Below are 23953 nucleotides of genomic sequence, written 5' to 3'. Positions count from 1 at the left end.
GATGGAAGTTTAATTTAAATAATTACTGACCTGTTATGACCTTTTCATTTCACTTGTACTGCTCCTCTTATATTTGTATAGTGTTGGATGGTAATCAATGTACAGGAGCTATCGTTATTGATGTAAGTAAGGCCTTTGATTTGATAATCACCAACTATAGCTATCTAGGCCGGTCTTTACTATATTGGATATTACTACAGTTATTTGGTTTTAAAATCTGCAGAATTTAAAATTTTAAGATGTCACAACCAAAATTAAAAAGAAAAAAATTGGAAATCCTTAAGATTCCACTTCATAATCTTCATTAGAAAACATTATCTTATACAATATATACCATTTCTTAAGTGATAATTAGTTTTAGCTTGGTGAGGTGATTTTTTTCTTTTTTAATATCAGACAGATGATCCTTATGAGGTCAATGTCACTTAGTGGTGAAAACTTGGCTTTTAATTTCTTCTTTAAAATTTGATACCCATATTGGACATTTTCAGGAGGAAGGTTTAGCTCATTGGTGGTTTGTTTAACGTCTGTTTTGTTATGTGAATTCAGATTGTCAAACTTCTGCTCTTTGATTTGGGATGGAAACCAATCTGAAATTATTCTTTTTTTAAAAAAAATTATTCTTAAACAATCTGCACTTTCTGCACATGCATTTTTTGCATATTTTGTAAACCAATATTCTTATAATTGGATTAGGTGAGAATAGTAATTGAAATATTGGACTTCTATCATAATTTGTAGATGGTATCTGAGTGTCTTCCAAAGTATAGTAATAGTAACAACTAATTAGTTCTCATCTTTTTCCTTACTCCTCATGCACCTACTTCTCTTTTACCTCCTCAGTAAGATTTTTCTCTGGACATGTTTCCTTTCTTCTCCCCCACCTTGGCCCTTTTATTTCAATGTATGACTTTGGAAATCCTGAGTAGTTACGCGTTTAAGCAGTTTTTAGAAAGCTGTGAAATTTGTGATCATTTTTAATCTGCTCCTCTAATGAGTTCCAGGGCCCTTATCCCTCTTGCAAGGGGAGTTAAGTCTTGCTCTGGTGAGCCTTGAAACTAACAGCAGTTGTTCAAAGAGGTCACCAACATAATGAGAAGGGCACTCTTGAGATATCTCGAACCACTTCCATGGATGGCCATGAAGATTAATACGGAGACCCTACATTTGACCTAATATTCTATAGAGACTCTATGTAGTGAGCAGAGCAAATGGGATGATGCGCTTATAGCAGAGAGTGTAAATAACACTACTGCCTTCTGGATGTTTTGGAACTATTTCCTTTTTTTTAATTTCTTTTTTTTTGTTTGTTTGTTTCTTTTTGTGAGTTAAAATATCGTGTCTTGTTCTTGTTTTAAAGTCGTGAAGGTGCCTGTCTGAGAGCAGTGACAATCTCCCTGCTGGTAGTTGGTGGAAGAAGGCATATTTTTGTATTCTGCAGTCTCTGCCTGTGCTGAAATGACTGGAACTTGGTATTATGAACCATGTTCATGAAGAAGTTAATGATTCAGTAGAACTGCTAATCAAGCACATTAGCGTTCTTTCCAATCTCCACATTTTGTGATTTCCTTACCTGTACGACCAGTAGAACTGCTATTTTGAAATTATTTGTTCTCTTTTGTCTATTGAAAAGGCATTTTGTTCTTTCATTTCATATTTGGGCTATTTTGGGTTTACAGGCCATTTCTTGTAATTTCAGAATTCTTCTGTAAGAGTTCTGTATTTCTCTTGTTTCATATTGCTAATAGGTTTAATTGTGCAAGCACGCAGTACTGCACTTAGCTTAATCCCAACCTTATTGTTCAGTCATGCACGCTATTTTTTTCAATCTGTTTGTCAAAGTCTAGATGAGATGGTATGTAAAGGCTGGGATCAATCAGCAGGCTTGAAAGTTTTACCTTGAGCCTTGCCATGGTCCCGTTTCAGGACTCCAGTTTAGAGGGGAGTGGCACATACGTCAGAAAGGCCATTTACTTGTCTTTCATGCTGCTACTAAGATGTTTGTTTTCTCTCTGTGTGGGGAATCTGCCAGACAGAGGTCTCTTTCACAATGAGGAGAAATTTTTGTCCTGCACAACATCTCTCTATATTACTCCACTGTTTTTTGAGAGTATTCTGCCAATGCTAAAAGACAATAGAAAAACTTTAAGTATCTTCCTTATAGCAGTAACTTCACACAGGTGTTTCACACAGCTGTAAACCTTGTATTAGATTCTTCCTTAAAACTTTTTTTGTGTTATATAGGTGTACAGGCAAAATCTGAATTAATTTTTACCCAATTATGCTATAAATATATACTAATATGAAACAAAATGTTCTGAACAACCCTAACCCTAAATATGCTCCCTTGGTGCCCTCCATTGTACCACATGGTGTTTTTCAGATTACAGGAAGGTGTTGAGATAAATTCTGTGTCATCTAGTTTTGGTCCAACACTAGGTATACAATAGGTATTTAATATGGATAATCAGAAAAGGTCTTCCACCTTTCAAATAAAAACTGTTGAACCAGCTCATATCCTGGGTGTATGTGCTCCTAGGACTATACTTGCAGATCTGAATTTCTGTTTTCCCACAAAAGTTCATCCAGCTCTCACAGAGTAGCAGTTTATTAACCATTCCCCAATACACATTGCAGATGGCAGGTGCTGGAGTCTTTGTCATTGTGCCCCAAGGCTAAGGCACTCTGCCTGAAGATATTAGATCAGCCAATTTTGTCTGTGTTTATGAAACTGGCATTTCTATTTTCTCATCTTCCAGTAGCCAGAGTGAGCTCTGTAATTTATTTTTAATTTTTATTTTTTCCCCAGACTCATGCGACGTTAATTATATGAAGTTATTTTAGACGTTTATGCTGTGTTGCAAACACTTTCAAACTGAACATACACAGCATGCAGGGAAAAGCATAAGCAAAAATAAATAAATAAATCTCTTTGTCCATTGGATAATTTTTTAGTATTATATACGAGCATTTAGCCACACAAGCCCCATTAATGTTAATGGTCCCAAGCTTTCTTTTATTCATCACAGCACTGATTGCACTCCGTCAGCTCTTTATCAGTTTGAAATATTCACACTAAGAGGAGGCGTTCCCTTAGCCAGGCCTGACTGTTGCAGTGCTCTTTTAACTTAGTCATCCTGCAAATGTTCCCATAAATAGATTTATTTCAGCAGATCCAAAATACATCAAGCAGATCATCTTACCCTGGTGCTAGCCCCTTTGCATTGGCTCCAATTTGCAAGAGCATTGATTTTAAACATTGACCATTACTTATAAAGCATTCTGTAGTTTTGCACTATCTTACTTATTAAACTGACTTACTACCTGTGCTGCAGCTCAAGTCCTGTCTTTCTTGTTAGGAAGTTATTATCTCTGTGGTTCTGATTATGATTTAGATTATAAATCAATACTATTCTCTGAAAATATATTGGCCACAATAACTCTAGTTCCAATTCTTCTTTAGTGGTCCAAAGGTCTTCTTCAGAATTACTTCAGTGCTTTTTGCAAATGATACTGTGCTTGCAAATACCTTCTTGCAGAAGAGATTCCTTTTTTTGATCGTATTCTTACAGAATACTTTGTTTTGTATTATTTGCTTTGTTTTGAGTATAGGAGAAACAGGCTTTGGGGTGTCATGCTTTCTGGATATTTTTTAAGGTTTCTTTCTCTGCTGTCCTATAAAATCTGTGCAATGTTGTACAAGCAAGTAGCTGTAGCATAAAATATTTCCCTATACTAAGCAAGAGGGGAACTACAGAAATATATTTCTTCTCTATTATTTAATTCAGAGTCATTACATATACTGATGGCAGTCCTCAGTGGGTACAGAATGATGCCTTTGGGGAGTTCAGAAAGGAGCACACTCTACTTCAGGGAGGAAAAAAAGAAGGAAAAAAAAAAAGGAAATAATCCAATTTTCACCTGATACTTCATAACTAAGTCTACCTCTTTAAAATTCTTTGCTTACCTGGATGTAAATTTGGATTAGTATGGTTTTTCTGGGGTAGTTAGAGTTATACTAGAGTGGAGTGTGTCCTCATACTTTTTCCTAAGTAAAGAAAAATTGCTTAAATAGTAAATAGTGCAGCATTTTTATACAGACCACTTTAAGAATGCCCTTTTATTCTGGTTTACCTTAAAAGTTTCTTGATTTTCTAAAGAAGAAACTTTGCCAGCAAAGGTACCTCCACCAACTAAATGAATTCCTTTCTGTAGTAAATAGTGGGAACTTCGGTGTAGTGGAGCTTTACCCCTTGGGGGATTTTATTTTATGCATTTTCAAGTCATTCAGTGACTTGCTGAGACATGGAGGAAGGAGGGGGAATCTATTTACACAAATTACAGCCTTTGTTCCCATCAACCTTCATAATTGGATGGACAAAACAAAGGCTAAACTAGCAGGTATAGCTATCCCAGGTAAAATCTTTGGAGATATTTCAGACGCAGATTTTTAACTGAATTGTGGAACTAGGGCAAAACCTTGCTGGGAAGATTCAAGGAGTGGATGAGGGATAAGTTTTTGAGAATTACTACCATTGGGAAGACTTGCTGCATTGTTGAAGGCAAGTCATCCCTTCTATGAAAGTTTTGGCACTATTCAGAGTGACTTTCTTTACAAACAATTTGCACATTTAATCATTATGTTTTGAAGGTTTTGCTCAGTATTATTCAAAGATGAAAGGTATTATAAGAACACTGCCCCTGAACTCTTAACTTTCAAATGTAGGTGTTTCTCCCATTTATTTTCCTCCTTTAGGATTTTTTATTCTTTTGTCCATCTTTTATATTCTTCTCTCCCAAATTTTTCCAATTCAGTGATTGACATATATATATATGATCATATATGTAGATGATTTGAGCCACTTATTCCAAACCCCTTTAAGATTTTCATGTCAACATCATTAATATAAAAATATTAGGATATTCCTGTGTAAACTTCGTTATGCTACTGAGCTGCATGTGCTAAGGAGGGAAAATGAGCTGAATGGGAACCCTGGGTGAGGCAAAGACTGCATAATTGGTTTTATGCCAGACCTTCTGCCTTTCACATAGGCAGGAAAGAGCCATGGAAATGTCAGAGGTGGAAGTCAGGGCAATGCAGTACTTCAGCAGAATTGCAAAATACCCACCAACTGCAGCCAGCCTGAGAAATGGCCAGTGCTCAAGGTTGCTACAAGACAGAACTTCCCAGTTCTCCTGGGTTTATAAGCCACTGACTGAAATCTTCCTACACCTCAGAGCCTCAGGATACATTGATGCGTGTTATGGGAGGAAATACATGAATAGCTCACAAGCAGTCCCTCCCCAGAGCTCTCACTGTGGGACAGGGCTGAGCTGGGTATAGGGTTTCAGGGTACTCTGGACTCAGCCTTGATAGACAGTCCAGTGCTTTCTTTCTACAGCAGTTTGGGGTTCAGATGAAGTAGCAGTCACTGTGCCTGTAAGCCCTGCTGTCAGCTGCCTGATGCAGCAGCAGCCTTCCCACACTGACACAGCTGAGAGCCCCATGCTGTTCCAGAGGCACTGGCCAGCTCTCCTCTAAGGTTATGCTTTTACCCTAGCAGCCTTGCTGCTGCAATTACACAGTTCACCCTTTTTGTAGCAAAACACAGTTTACTTTGATTTTTTTTACTTTGTGTTTTTAAGTGCATCTGTAAATAGGGTTTCTGCATTGTTAAGGATTAAGTGAGTAATCTTTTCCCCTATCCCTGGGATCACAAGCAAAACTTTAATCAGTGGGTGTTAAATAAGCTGACTGTCATTTGAATCCATAGGCAACAAAAAGGAAAAGAAAAAAAAGGTGACTTCACACTATTGGTACAACAGGTGGGCAAGGATTGTTGCTTTTGTTTTGTTTTGTTTTCAATATGGGTGTTGTTCTATGAGGCATTACAAGTGGTAAAGATACAGAAATGATCCCACTGGAAACAAAAGAATATAGAGCTTTGTACTTGTTAGGTATGTTGTATGTCTAGTCACCCTCTTTTGATATAATCTGTTACGATATTGTAATCAATCACAATTTTCAGTGTTGCAGAAAGCCTCACAGTTTGAGGCAAAGGGAGAAGGAGAAGAAAGAAGAAAAAAATCAGTGAATCCAGCAGATGAAGAGAAATTTCCTTATTGCTATCATTCAGAATTAGTCAGCCATGTATTCTATAATCACTTATGTTTTAAGCAATAATGTAAAAATCAACACAAAGGCAGGCTAAAACAAAGTGGTGTTTACATTAAGAATCCCATAAGGAATTAAAATTCTGAAAAGCTGACATAGGATTGATCAATAATTGCCTGAAAATATCACAATATATGGACGTTAAATGACATCATGCTATGTGAAAGAAATTATTAAGAAAACTCTTCAGTATTTGCCTTCTCTTTTTTTTTATTTATTTAGATTAACAAAACTAATGGATTGCTAAGTCTTTACATGTCTCTTTTGTATTAGGAACACAAAATTGACAGTATTTACCCTAAAGAGATTACAATCCAAGTGTAAGGTGGGATCAACTACACATACATAGAAGGCAGCAAAGGAAAATGTTATGGAATTAATTTTTTAGTCCTAACACTGGAAGTTTACTTTATTCCTTGTTTAGTGTTGCAATTTAACTTAAATTGGGCAAACAGCTGAGAGAGCTGGGTTTGTCCAGCCTGTAGAAGAGAAGGTATAGGGGAGTCTTTATTATTGTGTAGCAGTACATAAAAGGTGGCTATATCTATCCCCTGTGAGGTGTATTTGTCACATTAGTGGTATTACTGGATATAACACAGGAGTTTTTCCATATCCACTTCATATCACTGTACTGCTTTCTTAGAAACCAGAGGAGAGGGAGCATTTGATGTGCATTTATCACACAAAGTATTTCCTAGTGTGTGACTATTCAGCTGATAGATAAATGGTATTACATTACTATGCTAGCATAAAAATGCTTCTGTATGTGTATTCTCTTAATGTAGTGGTTTGATTCTTGTGAGTAAGCAGATGAAAAATTGATGATACAACCTCCACAGCTGGCTTACTGCACTGGGTCATGTTTTCTGTGGCACGTTCTGTACAGAAGCTGGGCAGACCAGAGAAGGTTGGTGAATTTGGTGAATACAGTCTCATGTGGGATGACTAACACAAAATCCCCTGTTTCATAGTCAGGCCATATAGTTACGGTGATGCCCCATGAAAGGAAAGTGAACTCATTGCAGCTGCTGATGCTGAGCAACTGCTACAGGTGGTTCTCCCCTCCCTCTTCAGCTCTGTTTTCAAAACAAGTCCAGTGACTGTGACTGCTGTATGCATGAGAAAATCTTCCTTCTGAGCATTTGGAAACATCAGTGACAGTAAGTAGGGATCAGACATTACTCTAAAGTTTTCTGCAAATTCTAGACTGTACATAGTAATTTACCTTTACAGTAACAGAGCCAGCATGTTGGCTTTATTCTGTTGACTTTCATTCCCCTAATCATATGGTCATTTAAAGACAGCAGGAGCAAGGCTGTCTCTCAGGATTACAGCTAACTCCACATGTCCAGTGGAAGAGCAGTTGGAATGAACTTTTCTAAATTGCATTCTGTCCTGATCTGTACAGGTGATGCTTTTACTGCAACTGAACTTGAGGTGTTGAAGATAGTGTTTTGGTAGCACTGAGTCATATTCTAAGTAAAATACCCTGTGTAAGTGCTACGAAGTGTTTAAAAAATGTTATCATTTATCATTTCATACCAAACCCCATGAAACACTTCATTTACAGTGTGCAGTTCTTAGGTTCAGGGGTACATGATAACAGAACAAAGCATAATGGAATAATTTTAACATTTTCAAAGCAAGTCCTGCTGAGCTTTCAAGGTACAGATCCATTAGGTGACACATACCTTAGAAGGTAATGAGCAAACATTTACAATCACCTAAATTGATACAGGTTGAGGAAATAATTGTTCACTGGCAGCAGTGAACATCTAGCACAATCTGCTGTAAATGTGAGAAAACTGAGTTTTCTGTCTATATATTAAATTGCATACGATTATTCCATTGAAATCCTTCTGTGAACTTAATTCCTGCCAATAAAAGTAGTTTTAGGCTTCGTCTGGAAAAGGTCATTATGTCAATAACGGGGAAACACTGTCACAAATGAAAAAAAAAAAATCATTCTTAGTTTGGCTGTTTTGTTGTAGTTTATTAGTTTACCTTAAAACTGGCTTACGTTGTTAGCTTTTTTTGCTGTTCTGCCATGAGTGGCATTTGTTGCTGACTTTGTAACTTGAAACTATGCTTTTTGCTGAGGGTTTGCTCTGTGGTGGTGTATTCCTGTCTAAAAGGGTGTTGTTTTTTTTCCTTTCATGTTACATTTCCGCTTTTGTCCTGTAGTATTCCACAAGACACTCATTAGCTTTTTTAGTTATTCCACTGTTCCATATGTACATTGTCTAATCAATAAGCTTCTTCACTTGCTGCAAGATTTCTACCTTTCTTTTGTTTCTGGCTTCTGTGGTGCTGTGCGGCGGGATTCTCCTTGGGTAGTGCACTGTTGTCTGAATTTGCTGTGTTTCAGATCATTACACTGACTTTAATTTTGATGTATTTGCATTTTACTCAGTTCTAGTCATAGGCTTTTCCCCTGATCAGTTAAATTACTCTCTGTGCAGTGTTACATTTGTACTACTGCTGGAAATACAAACTACAGGCTTATAATTGAAGTGCTATTTACAACTACTGACCTCTAGCTCCTTTCTGATTTCTCTGAGATGTTGACCTTTTATAAATTGCACTGTTGTAAATCTTTGAAGTGATTCTTCTTGTCATCATATTTCTAGTAATTATGATTTGCATTGCATTAACACCTAGAAGCCTCTCCCACCCTACCCTTGTTGCATAGGACGACCTTTTTTTATGCACTAATTCATATACAGGTAACAGAATACAGTCCTTTCCCTAAAAAAAATTATCTTGAAATGAAGATGAATGCTTGCTGCTATTTCCATATGTTAAATACTGTCGTTTGAATTAATGAAATTGCTCATAAAGGATTCTTAGTCATAGGAACTATTTTCTGCCTTTTCTAACAAAATCAGTCTCTTGACCTTCTTTTCAGCCTGTGTAAAGAAAAATAAAGATTACAGGTATTATTTGACAGGGAGCACAATTGAGTAAAATTTTCTGAAATTTTGTTCAAGTTGAACAATAACATCAAAGAAAGCATTAGCTGAATATTGGGCTGATATTTCCTCTTTATTCATATTTCACTTCAATACTAAGAGCAGCACAGAAATAAGCTTGCAGCTGATGCTTACCCCAAGCAGGACTCGACTCCTAAAATTTCATTATTACAGTTAATATTCCTACTCTGGTAGCTATGTTCTGAAAATATCATGCTGGTTGAATATATCCTTGCTGTATACCGGCCTGATGTACACAACTGGAAGACTTTTATGAATTGTGTTCCCAGGCTTGCTTGATAAATGAATTGGAGTCAGGACACTGCTTTCTTTAGAGAACGTATTGCTTTAAACATCTGTGTAAACAACTGAACTCCAATGGCAGAGGAATGCTAACAGATAACGGTATCATCAGCATCTCTGTATCAGATTTCACCCTGATCTCTCATATATGTTTTTCTGAGGCCTTTATTTCATTATTTAGATAAATCTAGGGAGTCAGACTGTACAATTCCTTTGGGGTCTTGCTGAGCTTTCAGATACTTCTTGTATCAATATTTTGTAGATTGTCATATTGATGTTTCTCTTTTCACTGGGAAGTTGTAAAGTGCCTGTGGTAAGGTACATCTTTGCTTTGAACTTCTTCCCTTTTACTTCTCTTGAATGCTGTCCTGTTTATGTGTTGAGCATGTGGTGAAAAGTTCCTCTGCTCTCTATCTGCCTTTTCTGGACAATCTCATATGCTCTACTTTGTCCTCTTCCTTTGTGTACTATGTGCATCAATTCAGTGTCTTTTTGCATTATCTTCATATGAAAGTATTCTCATGCCATGATCAGTCTTGCTCTGAGCAGGTTCTTTTTGAAGAATTACTTGGCATAAAGTCTGTAATGTGGAAAGGGTTGTTTGTCTGTTTGTTTTTGTTTGTTTTTTTTCATTGGTATAAGGAACTGATCGGATGGGTCTGGAACGGCCCAGGTACTGATGTGCAAAGTAGTATTAATATATGTATGGAGAATCTGCTCTTTAGGGAAGTTTTGTGATGTTCTGCATAATATGCAGTATTTGGAAAAGATTAGACTAATACCCTTTTTCGTTGTATTAGTGTTTCTCAAAGATCAGTAAATACCTAGTGTCAAGGTAATTTTTCTGAATACATGTGGGCATTTTCATTATTTTATATATTTTTAGGGCTGTGAGTAACAAAACAGTAAAGCATTTTTCAAACACAGGTGATATGGGCCACCATTCTTCAGGAGGGCGTATGGAGGCAGGAGGTTTAAATGATGGCACTTGAGTGACACACCCCAGTCATTGGCTGGCTACAGACTCAAGGTCTCCTACTTTTGAGTCTCTTGATTTAACTACTGGGCATTACACTACTCCTGAAAAAGCACAGCTCTGTAAGTGAGAGGATAAAGTGCTACTAATACATCAAATCTTATCAAATGACTTTAAACTTATCTTAGCTTTCTTTTCACCAAGGTTTGCTGTAAATCTTTCTTACTAGGGAGTAGCAGGACTTGTGTCCTTGCTATAAGGAGAAGATTGATTTACTATATTCATATGGAACCAGCAGCTTCCTGTGAGTATGCAGTAATGAATTGGAATCCTATAGCATTTACCCCTGTGCAACACTTGAAGAGACCTTAAAGACTGGAATATGTTACAGAAGTCCATTTGATAGAAACATATAAATGTGTGTCTTCTGCATAGAATGCCAGCATAGCAAATCTTCTAGTATGTGCAATATTCTTATTCTTCAAATAGTCTAATTGATTGTTCATTGGGCTCAGTCAGCCAAAAGTGGAGAGAAACTTTGTACAGACATCATTAGTTTTTCTCCATTTAAAGATTAATCATGAAGAGCTCTGGCTCTTTAATTCTGTAATTTGTATATTTAATGGGCTGCTGCAGAATCTATGACAGTAATTAGCATAGCCTGAAAACTCATTAATACGCAACAACATGATTAATGCAGCATTAATGCAAACATGACTGAAGTTATTTGGGTTATGTAGTAAGAAGATTAAAGCTAAAATGTCCTGTTTGTTTTACCAGTAGTGGGTATAATGGGGTAGCAAGCAAAATAAGAAAAAGCAGATATCAAATTAGTCATTTTAGTGTAAAAGAAAGATTCAGTTCTCATCAGGAGGATTTGGAATTTTGCCTGGTAGTTGGTTTCTACAAGAGGTGTTACGTATTTCCCCCTTTTAATCAATCATCATATTCTTTGTTTATACTTGTTCAACTTCTTACTTCAATTTATATTTTGGCAGTTTGAAGTATTAAGAGTGTATTAAGTCTTTCAGTGGAGTCATCCTGAGCAAAGCTAGACTTTTTCAGAATATGGGGGGGTTGTACAGTCTAATTTAAAAAAGATTTTTAGCTTCTCCTGGTTTGACTATCATCACAAAAGAAAAAGGGCTGCTAACCTGCAATTAGATACTCCACTTGCAGTTTGAAAAAAGTTTGGGAAAATTCTTTTGTGTGTTTGCATCTACAAATATATATGTCTGTGTACGTATATATATGGACATATATGACTTTTAAGTATATATTTTAGGTTTCTACTAAAGAAGCCTAAAGCAACTTAAAAATTATCAGCTTTTACTTCATTAGTAGAATTACTAACTTAGTTTGATGTTTGAAATTATGAACTTTGAAAATATTTTCAAACACATTAAGGTAACAGTAAAAGATGGAGCCTGTTCCTGTACCAAAGACAACAAATGATGTTGTACATATTTGGGAAGAATAGTTTGGGAAGAATACTCCCCATCTATCTCCTCCCTAGTTAAAAAAACCTAAATTGTTTTTTAATTTCAGTGAGAAAATATACTTTAGTCAGGCAAAAGCATTGTACAACATCTTAATATTAACTGAATGTTTAATGTTTGTCATTCTGAAGGAACTTCTGAGAGCCTAATCCTGAGTGAATATGTTATATACAATTTCTATTTATTTTAGTTGGCATTGGGCACAAATAAGGGTTTTAGTAAGCATAAAGGGATTGCTTTATTTGCAACAATTTTCTGTTAATTTGATTAAAATGTGAGATTATATAATTATTTACACCAATACATATAACAACAGAAGTAGAATGGGAATACAAATTGTGTTTGTACAATTGTACAATTCTGGAAGAAATTGCACTGAAAATGGGTGTCCCTAACGGGTTATGAGAAGTTTTTTCTAACACTTGTTTTTGATTTTCCAGATATAAAGAAGCTTTAGTTTTTTTCATTTTTTCTAACTGTGCAATATTTTCCTTTTAGGATTTCCAAAATCCACAAAGAAAATGTCCATAGTATACAGAGTGTCTAATTGTTCTTCTTACTTTTTAATCTTACGCATAGAAGTTGGGATTTGATGTATTTATGAAAATTAAATTAGCACTATTCTTACTGACCCTATCCAGGTTGGAATTTACATGTGGCTTTTCTTGACATGTTTTGGATAGATTTGTTCATGTGATTATATTGGTTTTGGTGAAGGGTCATGGGATTTTTGAGACTCATAGTAATTTCTGTGCATTTAATGTGCATGACATATTTGTTGACTATTTTGAGCTAGACTCTGAACATCCAGTTGTAGAGAGGGGTACTTTACAAGTGTTTTAACTGAGTGGATGGGACAGAGAGATTAGTCTTAAGTAGGTCACTTTGCTGAAATCTCTCAGCTGTTACTGTAAAAGATGTCCTCACTTACCTTGCCCTCTGCCTACATTCTCCCCTGAACTCTTCTCCCCCCAAAATTTAAAAAGTCAAAAGACATTTTTGAGTATTTTGAATGTTTTTGTATTTAATATGCTGATTATAATTTTTAAAATCTAAATTCAATTCAGTTAAATTGAAAAGGTGTTTCACAGGAAGTAAGATCTCTTAAGTTTGGGTAAATAAAGTTTCTTGGTGAAAAACCCACCTATTTTTAACTTTTTATTTTGTAAGAAAAAATGTTTTGCATTACTCAGAAGTGATTTTTTTTTTTCTATAATAGTTATTAATTATTGGTATGTGTTATGCTTATAGAGCTGTTGTAATTTATTCTTTTTTTCCCCTGGCTACCAACTGGCTCTTCTAAACTCAAAATAATCCCGTGTGCTCATAAACTTGCTTTAAGCAAAAACCACAGCCAGTCTCTCAAAAGCACATTCTTGCCTGTTAAATACTTTTTTGGCAGATCTTGCAAGCTTTATTGAATTGCCCCAGAAGAATCTGAATCCAGGTGTGAATTCGGGTCTGAATCTGAAATGTCGCTGAAGTTCTCAGAGTTGTTAAACTTACATGAGGGAGGGAAAGCAGTGGTTTAAAAATCTCTCCCTATTCATTTTCTGTATTAGATGAAAAGCTGGGATCTGACTTATTTGACATTATATAGTAACAGTATATCTCTTTAGTTTTAAAGTTTAGTTTTTAGTTTAATTTACAAAAGGAACTCTCAAAACAGTGGACACTGTCACAGTGGCTGCTGATACTGCTGCTCAGTTTAATGCCTTTAAAATGCCTGCATTGGTCACTCATATCCTCATGTCCACACTAACCTGGACGTACCATGAGGATAAAAAGGAATCACAGTCCACTATTGCATAAGTTGAAGTTATGTAGATCCTTATAGAAGGGTAGAGTCTGCTCTAACACACTTTGGGTTACTTCAAAATATTAATAATAGAATTTTAGATATTTTACATCCAAGCAGCCATAGTAGTATGGCTGACATGCAGTTTCTCTGTATGACAAATGACAGAAGTAATTGTAACATAATTACTTATGTTTCACTTTGTTATATTTGACATTGAAGTTGAGGTTTTAGATATGCATACTGAAATAGTAAACACCCCCCCAAAAGGAAAAGTTTTTGTAGTGATCCAATATATGGTTTTCAAGTTCTGTAGAATTTTTCAGATTTTCAAAAGAAAGCTTTCCATATTCAGGTTAAGTAAGATGCATTTTCAGTATTCACTCTAAGTAAAGTAGAGAAATGATATTATATCCCGCTGTTACAAGTCTAATTGGGATTTCTGGCTATGTTTTCTTTGGACCACAAGGCCCAACACAGCCTTGAGAAATCCCTTCAGACTTTTTTTTAATTAGTGTGTTCCTGTGAAAAATATTAATTCCACAAGTTTTTATCTTCCAGTGAAAATATTATCCATGGGGCAAAAGTTTGTTTAATATTTGGTTTCTCCACTGCACTCCTAAAAGTACAAGAAAATATTAATATTGTGATATGAAAATACTTATTTAGAGCTAGCTCATATGAACTTCCTTACCACATGAGAAACTCCAAAGGTAACTGAATTTAAGGGAGCAGATTTCTTTTCTGAATTCTGTAATCAGTAACAAATGAATTTAAAAGAATTTAATGTATGTGCTGTGAGTGAAAATGGTGATTTCTGACTTGTCAATACTTTATATGAAGCTATGGCACTTCTAGAGGCAGGAATTAAGGTTTGTAAGCCTCTTCAATATCCAAAGAAGAAAGATCCTCCATAACATCTGAAAACTTTATGACCTATGTAATTTATCTTTTCTAACACAATGTTATAAAATAATGGTGTTTTTGCAGAAACTCAGTTGTTTTGTTTGTATTTGTCCTGAATTAGTTTTGAGAAGGGCTTCCTCTGGTCTTCAGAAATGTCTTTTGGCATCTTGATAGAAATACTGGCAGTTTGTTGAATTTACAGTGCTGGGATACAGGCCTTCAATCTCAGCCTCTCCAGGGGATAAACTGAAGGTAAAGCTGGAGATAAACTGGAACTTTGGAGTCCAGCAATAGCAGCTATTTCTGTGTCAGGCAAAGCTATGATTTTCCTTAAGTGTGGACACTGTTCATTTTTTACTTGCTGGGCATTACTTAAGTACAACTGCTTTTTGCAGGTATTTTGTTAGCATGACTGATTTTCAGTGCTTAGAGAGTGTGTTTCATATCTGTGAGTACATCATGTAATTTGTATGAAAACATTAACATGATTAGCAACTGGAGTCACAGGATATTTTCTGTGGGCATATAGGTAATTAACAAGTATGATCTAGTATGAATGAGCATCAGAATTTTAATTATTTACTTTTTTAAAAAATATGAGTGCTGTCTACAAGAAAAACTTTTGTCACTTACTGTTTTATGCCTGATACAAGCTAGTGAAAATGTGTGTGAAAAGACTGAGAAGTCTGATGGAGTTGAGGTAAACCCAATAAATGATCCTGTTCTGTAACAATCATTTTATGCAGAAATGTCATGGAAGTGTACAGTATAGGGAGATGTTGCTATTGCTGCCTTTTCATTTCCTTTTGCAAAAAAATCAGTATAGTAAAGGTGTGGCTCCACCATAGGCTTAGCTTGCCATGTCTCCTTGTGTACGTTAGAGAAGTCGGGCCAAATTTGGCATGAGGTTTTGTTTCCTTGTTTCTGTAACTTGATGTTCCAGGAGACAGCTTTAAAGAAAGGCTTTGTAGCTGGGGGTTATCCAAAATATGTTGATTTAAAATTATACTTATTGAAACGGGATACATATTTATTTAATTTTTAAATAAATGTTCCCTTAATTACTGCATAAGTTTATACCATGGGCAACAATATTACTATATTTACAAGGTGTTTAATTGTTTTATTGTTTTGGTATTTTATTTGTGGTAAAAAGTAATGTTAAAAAATGGATATTTTTTTTTTTCTTGCATGTCATTTGCACGACATTTTATGTGCTGAGACAATATTTTATCATAAGCCAGATGGAAGACTATTGATAACGATGTGAAAGCTTCTTAATTAAGCTTAGTTTCTCAACGGTTCCTTGTGATATGTACAATTTTTGTTAAAACATTATTTTTCACATGTTCTTTGTGCACTTAGATATATGTATTTATAAAAGTATATATATAAATATACATATAAATACCTGTATGTGTCTATGTATATCTATATATCTATATCTACAGTTTAGAACCAAATCCCCTGTTACTCTTCATAGCAATCCTTCGATGCAGGAATTTCATTCCAATTTTATGAATAGACATGTTAAGGGACAAGTGAAAATCCATGTGTAAAACCATAAACTATTAGAACATTTGAATTACATTTTTTACTGAACAGAGTTAAGTCAGGATTGCTTTTTTTTTTTTTTTTTTTTTTTTTTTTTTTTTTTTTTTAATGGATGATTTAGGGGAATTTCTCTCAAAGGCTGGATTAGTAAAACTTCTTCTGCAATGGGTAGCAGGGATTTTAGGTGAACACAACTTCCATGATTTTGGTTTGCCATTTTACTGCTGGTTTTGATATATTTTTTTGTTTGTATTTACACTGTTAGAATGCATAAGAACCATTTTTAGCATTAACCATCTGCTTGCTTTTTCTAACCAGGTATTAAGGTGAAATTTAGGACCCAGGAACCTGATGGTTTGATTTTTTTCTCTGCATCACCTGGAAATCAGGAGGAATACATTGCGCTGCAACTGAGGAGTGGGCGTCCTTACTTTCTTTTTGACCCACAGGTACAACAAAAGATAGCATCCTGTAAAAATAACTTATATTATTTCTTTTAGTACTTCTTTACATACTTAACCTTTCAAAAAAATAGTATTATTTAGTTGATACACATTGATTAGCTTTTCAGAACCCATAGGTAACTGGACATTTTTGGTGGAGAAACACTGAAACACTAAAGCTTTGCTTTTTTTAAATTTTTTTTTGCCACAATTCAGAACTTTATTCTTGCATTTTGATGGTTGGGTTTTTTGTTCACTACAGCTTCAAGCAGCAAGATTTCAGAGGTGAAAAGAACTAGTTTTTGAAATAGCAAATAAATATTTTTAACAATTTTAGTCAATTATTTTTAAGCCACCCATCTTCAGACTTTGTCTTTTCCTAATGAAATCAGCGTGTTGCCATTCATGTGATGAAAGTAGTCTCACACTTCTAGTAATAACAACCAAAGAAAAGATGTAAAGAATGAAGGAAATATTATCAAATAAATACCACAAAATTAAAAATAAGGTCTCTTGCCTTGCATTTCTGCTGCTTCAGGGGCTTGAACAGAAAGGCTAAATGATATAAAGTGGTGGAGATGTAGAGATTTGTTAACCTTTTCTTCTGGAGCTTTGCCATGGTCAAGGCACTGGTGCTCCATGACCATGCAGAGGTGTTTCCCTGTCTTTTTATCTGAAAAAAATGCAGGTCTTGTCCATACTCAGTCCCTAGAGCTTCTCAGTTCAGCAACATTTTCAATAGCTACTATGTTGAATGTTAACAAATACTTATTTATGAATATATCTTTGTTTATCTTCTTGTTTCATTTGAATCAACTTCAGACAACTCTGTCCCACACTGATTTTTTTGACCATCACTTCCATATTGTTCCCTCATCTTACAAAGTCTGAAATAGCCTACATGGCTAGTTCAGTGAGTGGGTGTGGAAAGAAGAAGATAGTCTTTCATTCAAGGCATTCAGGAATAGTGTGGGTCCCAAGATTTTATTTACTATAGATATATCTAATTCTTCTAGTATCTTTTTCTTAAAATTTCACCTGTGAAAATTCAGCTATAAAAATTTTTCAGTCATCTGTATCCTTAATATGCTGCGCTACCTTACTATCTTTACCTTTGTTTCTATGTTTGTTTAGTTAGTTTCTTTCTTTTTTCCTTTTTGCCATTATTTTCTATTCCTGTATTGCCAGATACCATGTCCTGTAGCAGCAGTTCTTAATCCTTCATTTGTGTATCGCAGTTTGCATTAGTGTGCAAGTGCTTTTATTCCTTCCTGTTGGCATCTTGTGGTTTCTTGACAAGGTTATATGCATTGTTTTCTCTAATGATGGTAGTGGCATATGTAATAAGTGTTTATGGCCCTGCCTCTGTGCTTTTCTCTGAAAAACTGGAAAAAATATTTTTGATGACAAATGGGACTCTACTGCTTTTCAGCTAGAGCAGCTTGGTGTGATATTTTTGTGCTCCCGTCCAGCTGGGTCCTGTCACAGGTTTTGATTTTTTATATATATGTATGCATATATACCTATATATATATATATTTTTTTTTTTTTTACCTTAATCCCTTTCAGGATTGTGGTATGTATCTTTGCTCATGATTAGGAGCATGTTTTCCCTTTGTTGTATCTGCTCTGGGGACAGTCTTGCCAAGTCTGCTTAGCTGGGACTCAGCAGCAGCCTAACTTCATTCTTCTCTAAGTGTTAATTTCGACTGCTTGGCTTCCTGTCCATTCATAATTCTCTCAACCTTACATACAACGCCATTCATCTATCTGTTGTCTGACCATCTTTTTTGTCTCTGTTCTGTGTTGTCTAGCTGCTCTATTTTCCTTATTGTTTTACTGTTGTTCTTTGCAGGTTTCTACTCATGGTCCGGGAAGCATCAGCTTTTTTGCTAGCAGATTTCTTCCTTGGTCTTGTTTGCACAATCAAATTGTTCCATAGATCTTTCTCCAAACTCAGTGTGCTTGCAGACTTTCACCTGTCTGTGGAGTTTCTTATCATAATGACTTTACACCCACACCTAAATTACACAATCAGCTCTAGCTAAATTTCTAGTTATCTTTCTGTGGCTACACGTCATTTGATCTGTCTTTTCCTCAGGGAAACACTGAATATTTTATATAAAGTGAAACCACTAACAGTGGAAGTTTAGGGCCAATCTGGAGTACCTTCTTCCTTAATGATTAGGACAGTCTGAGTACAGAGTATTTGGTTTCTTCTCACAATAAGGAGGGAATTGATGATTCATTTGATGAATCAATGGAAGATGATCCATCTACTAAACTTTACAGCAAAAAGGAGGAACACCAGAATCATTTCTTGTTGCCTGTGATTCATGCAGAGGCTGAAGTAGTAGGCAAAGTCTGAGAGTAAGCTGTTACTCCCCAAAAGAAGAAGATGGTACTTAGCTATGAATCCCAACTGTATCTTGCTGCTTGGCATTGGCAAAACTTCAGGACTTCTTCACCTTCTCAATGGTGGGCACAGGGAGAAGTGTAGTTATATTCAGACTTTGACACCTAGACAGTATCTTTGAGGATCCATATTTGTGATGTTTCATGAATCAGCATTAAAAAACACAGAGATTAATATTTATTTAGTAATTACTGAGTTAATTTAGTTGCTACAAAAAATTAAGACTTATTGTATAGCTCAGCACACTATTCCAGATTTGGTTCCATGTGTGTGATGTCTGAAATGCATAACAAGCCATTTCACAGCAGAGTGTGAATCACAGAGTCACTTGAGTAGTTCTAGATAAAAACTTGTACAGAGGCCTCCAATGCAGTGCATGCCAAACCTGGAACACCATCTTTTTCTTCTTCCTTTTTTTTTTTAATCCCCTGAAATTAAGCACAGGTTAGCACATATGGTTGTGTGGTGCCAGATTGAATTGGTTACAAATAAATGTGGTTTCTGATGTATAAAACTATTAATGCTCTACACTGTTGCCAAGCATAATATGAAGAACCACTTATTCAGGCACCTGATCTTTAGAATGCAGCATCGTTTGTAACAATTTTAACGCTAACTAAGTACACTTTGATGAGACAGCATTTAATAAAATGCTCATTAATTTCATCATTAGCAAGGGTATGCTAAGAAGTAAGCCAGTTTCTTATGTCACGCCCAATTAGCATCCCATGCTAGTAATCCCATTAGTATTGTTGAATTCACTAATGGAAAAACTAATGGGCATGCTACCAGGGCACATTAATTGGGCATGACACCAGTTCTGGTTTTAATTATTAAACTACGATAATGAAATGTGTGTTTGTAAAATATTAAAATGTTGAAATAGGAGAGAAGACAATAAAAAACTGTATACGAAGAAGTGCACATTAGTATGTAAGAATATATAGCTTTGTGTTGTTATCATGGGACAGAGGAGTGCTGTACAAACTGCCTCAGTACCAAGATGTTAGCTGAATGGAGCAGGAAAAATGCTGTAAATATTCATGGGAAATTATTTTTTCTGTAATTGTGTACATATGCACACATCATATATATTTTCATACAGTGACAGTCCCCGACTCAAAATGTACTGTAAAATGTATACTGTGTTTATAAATCTACATGCTGACAAGCAGTTTCTAATAAATGCACATCGCTAAAGGCATACTAAATTTTAACAGGATTAATCACAATAAGTGGTTGTTTTTATCAACAGGTTTTCTTCATATTCATAACTCTAAGGCCTTTGAGCCAGAAACAGCACTATAAGATCTGGAAATAAATGTCTAAGTTGTCTGGTTTCCTACTTTATAGTAAAAAGCTGGACCCCCAAATTATAAGGAACATTTTATTTTTCTTTTATGAATGTTTCAAAAAGTAACTGCAGAGGTGATAATGCTTTCATATTATGTAGTGAGTGCCTTTGCAAATACATGTTGTTCCATACAGTAGTTACCTGCTACATAGGACAGCTCTGTTGTATGAATTCAGCACAATAACTTTGAGTTCCTGGAAAGTTCATGTAAACATTAAAGTCCTGAGACGGACGGATTGTTGGGAAGGTAGAAGAGTATTTGGATACAAATTCTAGGAAAAATCTTGAAATACATTAATTTTATTTTTATTGCATCATGGCATAAATCCACATAGTATTTTGTTTGGTTGTTTACAGTCTTGAAATTTGGTTTGGCAGCCACATCTGTTATATTCTTCTCACTCAGCAATTCAGAAGAGACTTCTCTGCATTTTGTCATAGATGTCTCTAAATTCCCTCCCTTACAGAATTATATATTCTTTTAATCAAACCAGGTAAAAATTCCTTTTAATTCTAAAAACATTTTTACAAGCACTCCTTCTACTGGAAAACCATTCCCCGTAATCTCTTAATATGACCTTTGACTTCATAAATGTATTATACTCTCTTACCTGAAAATTCAAGTCCTTTTGATATCAAGTTAACAGAGTCACAACATGCGTCTTCATACTGTCCTAGAAATGCACACCTCTTTTGGGTGCCTTCCTGTAGACAGGCACTGTAGTCAACAATCTTGGTGTGCAGTTGCTTTCTGTGGATGACACACTGAATGATGGCCATCAAACTTTGCAACCACAACAATCCATAAAGTAGATAAATAGAGGCTTCATTAAAAAATAAAAATAAAATTAAAGAAATGGTGTGCCATAACCCTCAGTAGTTTGTGCCTCATCCCCATCTTTATCAGGAGAACTACACAGGATTTTCTGTTTTTAATAGAAACAGAACTGGATCCTTGATCCCTCATTTATTGTTTGTGAAGGTTAATTTAGTGGGGAAATCCGTCCTAGACATCTCAATATTCCAGAGAAGTTAAATGGAGGGCTTTGTCTTTATTTTTAAATGTTACGTACCAGAGAGTGCTATAAAGAGTAAGGTGTAATTATAAATCTTACCTTCATAATATTCTAAATCAGATTTTTCTGTTAATAAAAAGGGATCTGCTGTAGCAGTCACTCCAACTAATGACGGTGGAAAAGAGTACAATGATAACAGTTGGCACCAAATAATTGCTACAAGAATTCAAGCACTGGGAAACATCATAGTGGACGGGCAGTACACAGGTAATCAATCCAGTTCCATTTTGCTTCATTATTTTAATATTACTGAGGGTGTTGCTCACTTGCTTATTTTTCCACTACCTGTCTTCATCCACACAGTAAAAAATCCACTCCGTTGCTGACAAAATCACTACTGTTTTTTCTGGGCTTCTGAGGTATCTGTCCATTGTGAATCTTTGATCATTTAGTACCAAGCGGGAGGAGATTATCTTTTTGGGCTTGTGACTCTATGATTGTATTAATATTCTTTTGTAAAGTAGAGCTGTAAATATTATCTGGACACATACGGAAAAGTATGAGGATATTGTGTTACATTTAGTCTCTTTCCTCAAATGTCAATATTCTGTTATTGAGTTGAAAATCTTTGAAAGCATTGAACACTAGAATAATTACTGATTATTTTTCAGGTTCCTCCTTAGCAACTAGTGGCAGTACCATTATTGGAGAGAATACAGGAATTTTTGTTGGAGGACTTCCACAGGGTTATACTATTGTAAGAAAGGATGTAGGTGAGTATGATTGTGGTATAAGGAATCCTATAAAGTAGCAATGACTTAACTGCTTTTCTGGTGCTGTAGGCTGTATTGACAATGTGTCAGAAACATGAGGACAGTACTTAACTTGTGTAACTATTTACATAATTGTTTTAATTAAAACTAAACCTATATGGTTTCTTGAATTTCATCTTTTGGGATAGACTGAAATATCTGTATGGCTGATTTCTTCAGCAGTAAATCAGTGTTTGAGGTCTGTGTACATTTTAATGAATTTTATATACAGAACTGGTATACATGTGAAACTTATGGGTATGTTTTACATTCTAGATTCCCAAATTCTTTTCAAAAGTACATGTACACATTGTTTTTATTAGCTTAAGCACAGGGTTATGCATCCCACCTGGATGCAGAGGTACAACATGCTGGCCTTTTTTAGTATGCGGTTGTTGCATTCAACTCAGTGGTGTGTGATTATATCTGTATTCTACAGCTATATTGACATGGAGATGGATGCTTCCAGAAGCATCAATAACCATATGTCTTCACATATAAACCTGATATATATACCAAATGTATATTCTATCACCAGATAATAGAGAGGTGACTGCACACAAAACCAGTATTCAATCAACTCTTCTCAGTGGATTCATATCCAGGCTTTTCTTGTTTTCATATTAACGTGACAGCCAAATTGTAATAAGTTTGTATTCCCACCACTAATAAGGATGTGAAATCTAGTTCATGAGGTACAGTAGAGTACAACTTTCTCTATCCTTCTTTGTGTCACTTTACTAAAACCAGAAATATGTGCATATGTTGTTCTAAAATTTTGGGGTGTGGTTTTGGTAGCAAGCCAGCATGCCTTCCTCAAAAAACTTCAGCTAGATAATTAAAATGAGATTGACTACAACTACCATTCAGGAGCAGGCCATTTCTAAAACCTGCTTTATATTCATGTCCCTAGTAAAGAAAAAGTGATAGCAAACATGAATCGCTATTTTTTCATCCAAACAAGGAAAGAATCTCCCAGTGAAACCTCTAAATATGAATTGATCTGCATTAGCGTTTGCAAGACTGTTTCTTTCTATTCAAGAAATGCATACCTTTCATCATAGTTACTGTTTTGTTTAGAGAGGGTAAGCCTGAAAACTTTCCTTGGAATCATCGGGTAGATTTACACTGTTGATGTACCTATATGCAAAATCAATGCACACACGGACATACATGGTGGGACAAGTGTGTATAAAACATAAATTAATCCTTGTGTTAAGTCGCAGATGATTGGCTTAAAAGTATTTTTTTCCTCTTTTTGCAGGGATGAAGACAATAGTCCAGAAAGGATTTGTGGGATGTCTCAGTGACATATTTCTGAAAAAAATGCATACTCCTTATGAAAACTGGGAATCTTTGAACTGGCAGGATGCTGAAGAGCAAAACAATGTCTATCATGTTTGGGAAGGATGCCCTGTTGTCCTCTCAGATGGAGCACATTTTCTTGGCAAAGGTAGCTTGATATACTATTGCACTAGCCAAGTATGTCCTTCAAATATAAAAGGTGATAATATCAAACATATTGTGCTGATCTACTTTTCAAAGCAGTTTTAGTTAGATGGGCTTATTTCTGAATGGTTTAAAATTTGGTTTCTGGGTTTATGGAAAACTACCACATAAAAGAGGACAGGTGCTGCTGCTGTAACTCTGTTCAGACTTAGTATGCATGGAAAAGGTGAAGTTTAGCTTTTGAAGACACACGGATGTGTGTAATGTATCAAAAACTTGC

At 35.4% G+C, this 23953-nt stretch overlaps 1 protein-coding gene across 1 annotated transcript in view; it reads left to right on the top strand.

Annotated features, from left to right (window-relative positions):
* USH2A (Usher syndrome 2A (autosomal recessive, mild)) overlaps positions 1-23953 on the top strand; it is a 393962-nt gene that overhangs the window by 120270 nt on the left and 249739 nt on the right. The window contains exons 21-24 of the mRNA XM_009994736.1: positions 16502-16632; positions 21553-21679; positions 22084-22181; positions 23497-23677. Coding sequence (XP_009993038.1) covers positions 16502-16632; positions 21553-21679; positions 22084-22181; positions 23497-23677 — 537 coding nt within the window. The remainder of the gene's footprint in view (positions 1-16501; positions 16633-21552; positions 21680-22083; positions 22182-23496; positions 23678-23953) is intronic.

The sequence above is a fragment of the Chaetura pelagica genome, unplaced genomic scaffold (assembly GCF_000747805.2).
Source record: "Chaetura pelagica isolate M959 unplaced genomic scaffold, ChaPel_1.0 scaffold2, whole genome shotgun sequence".
In the NCBI taxonomy this organism is placed as follows: Eukaryota; Metazoa; Chordata; class Aves; order Apodiformes; family Apodidae; genus Chaetura; species Chaetura pelagica.
This window is presented reverse-complemented; position numbering and strand designations above follow the sequence as displayed.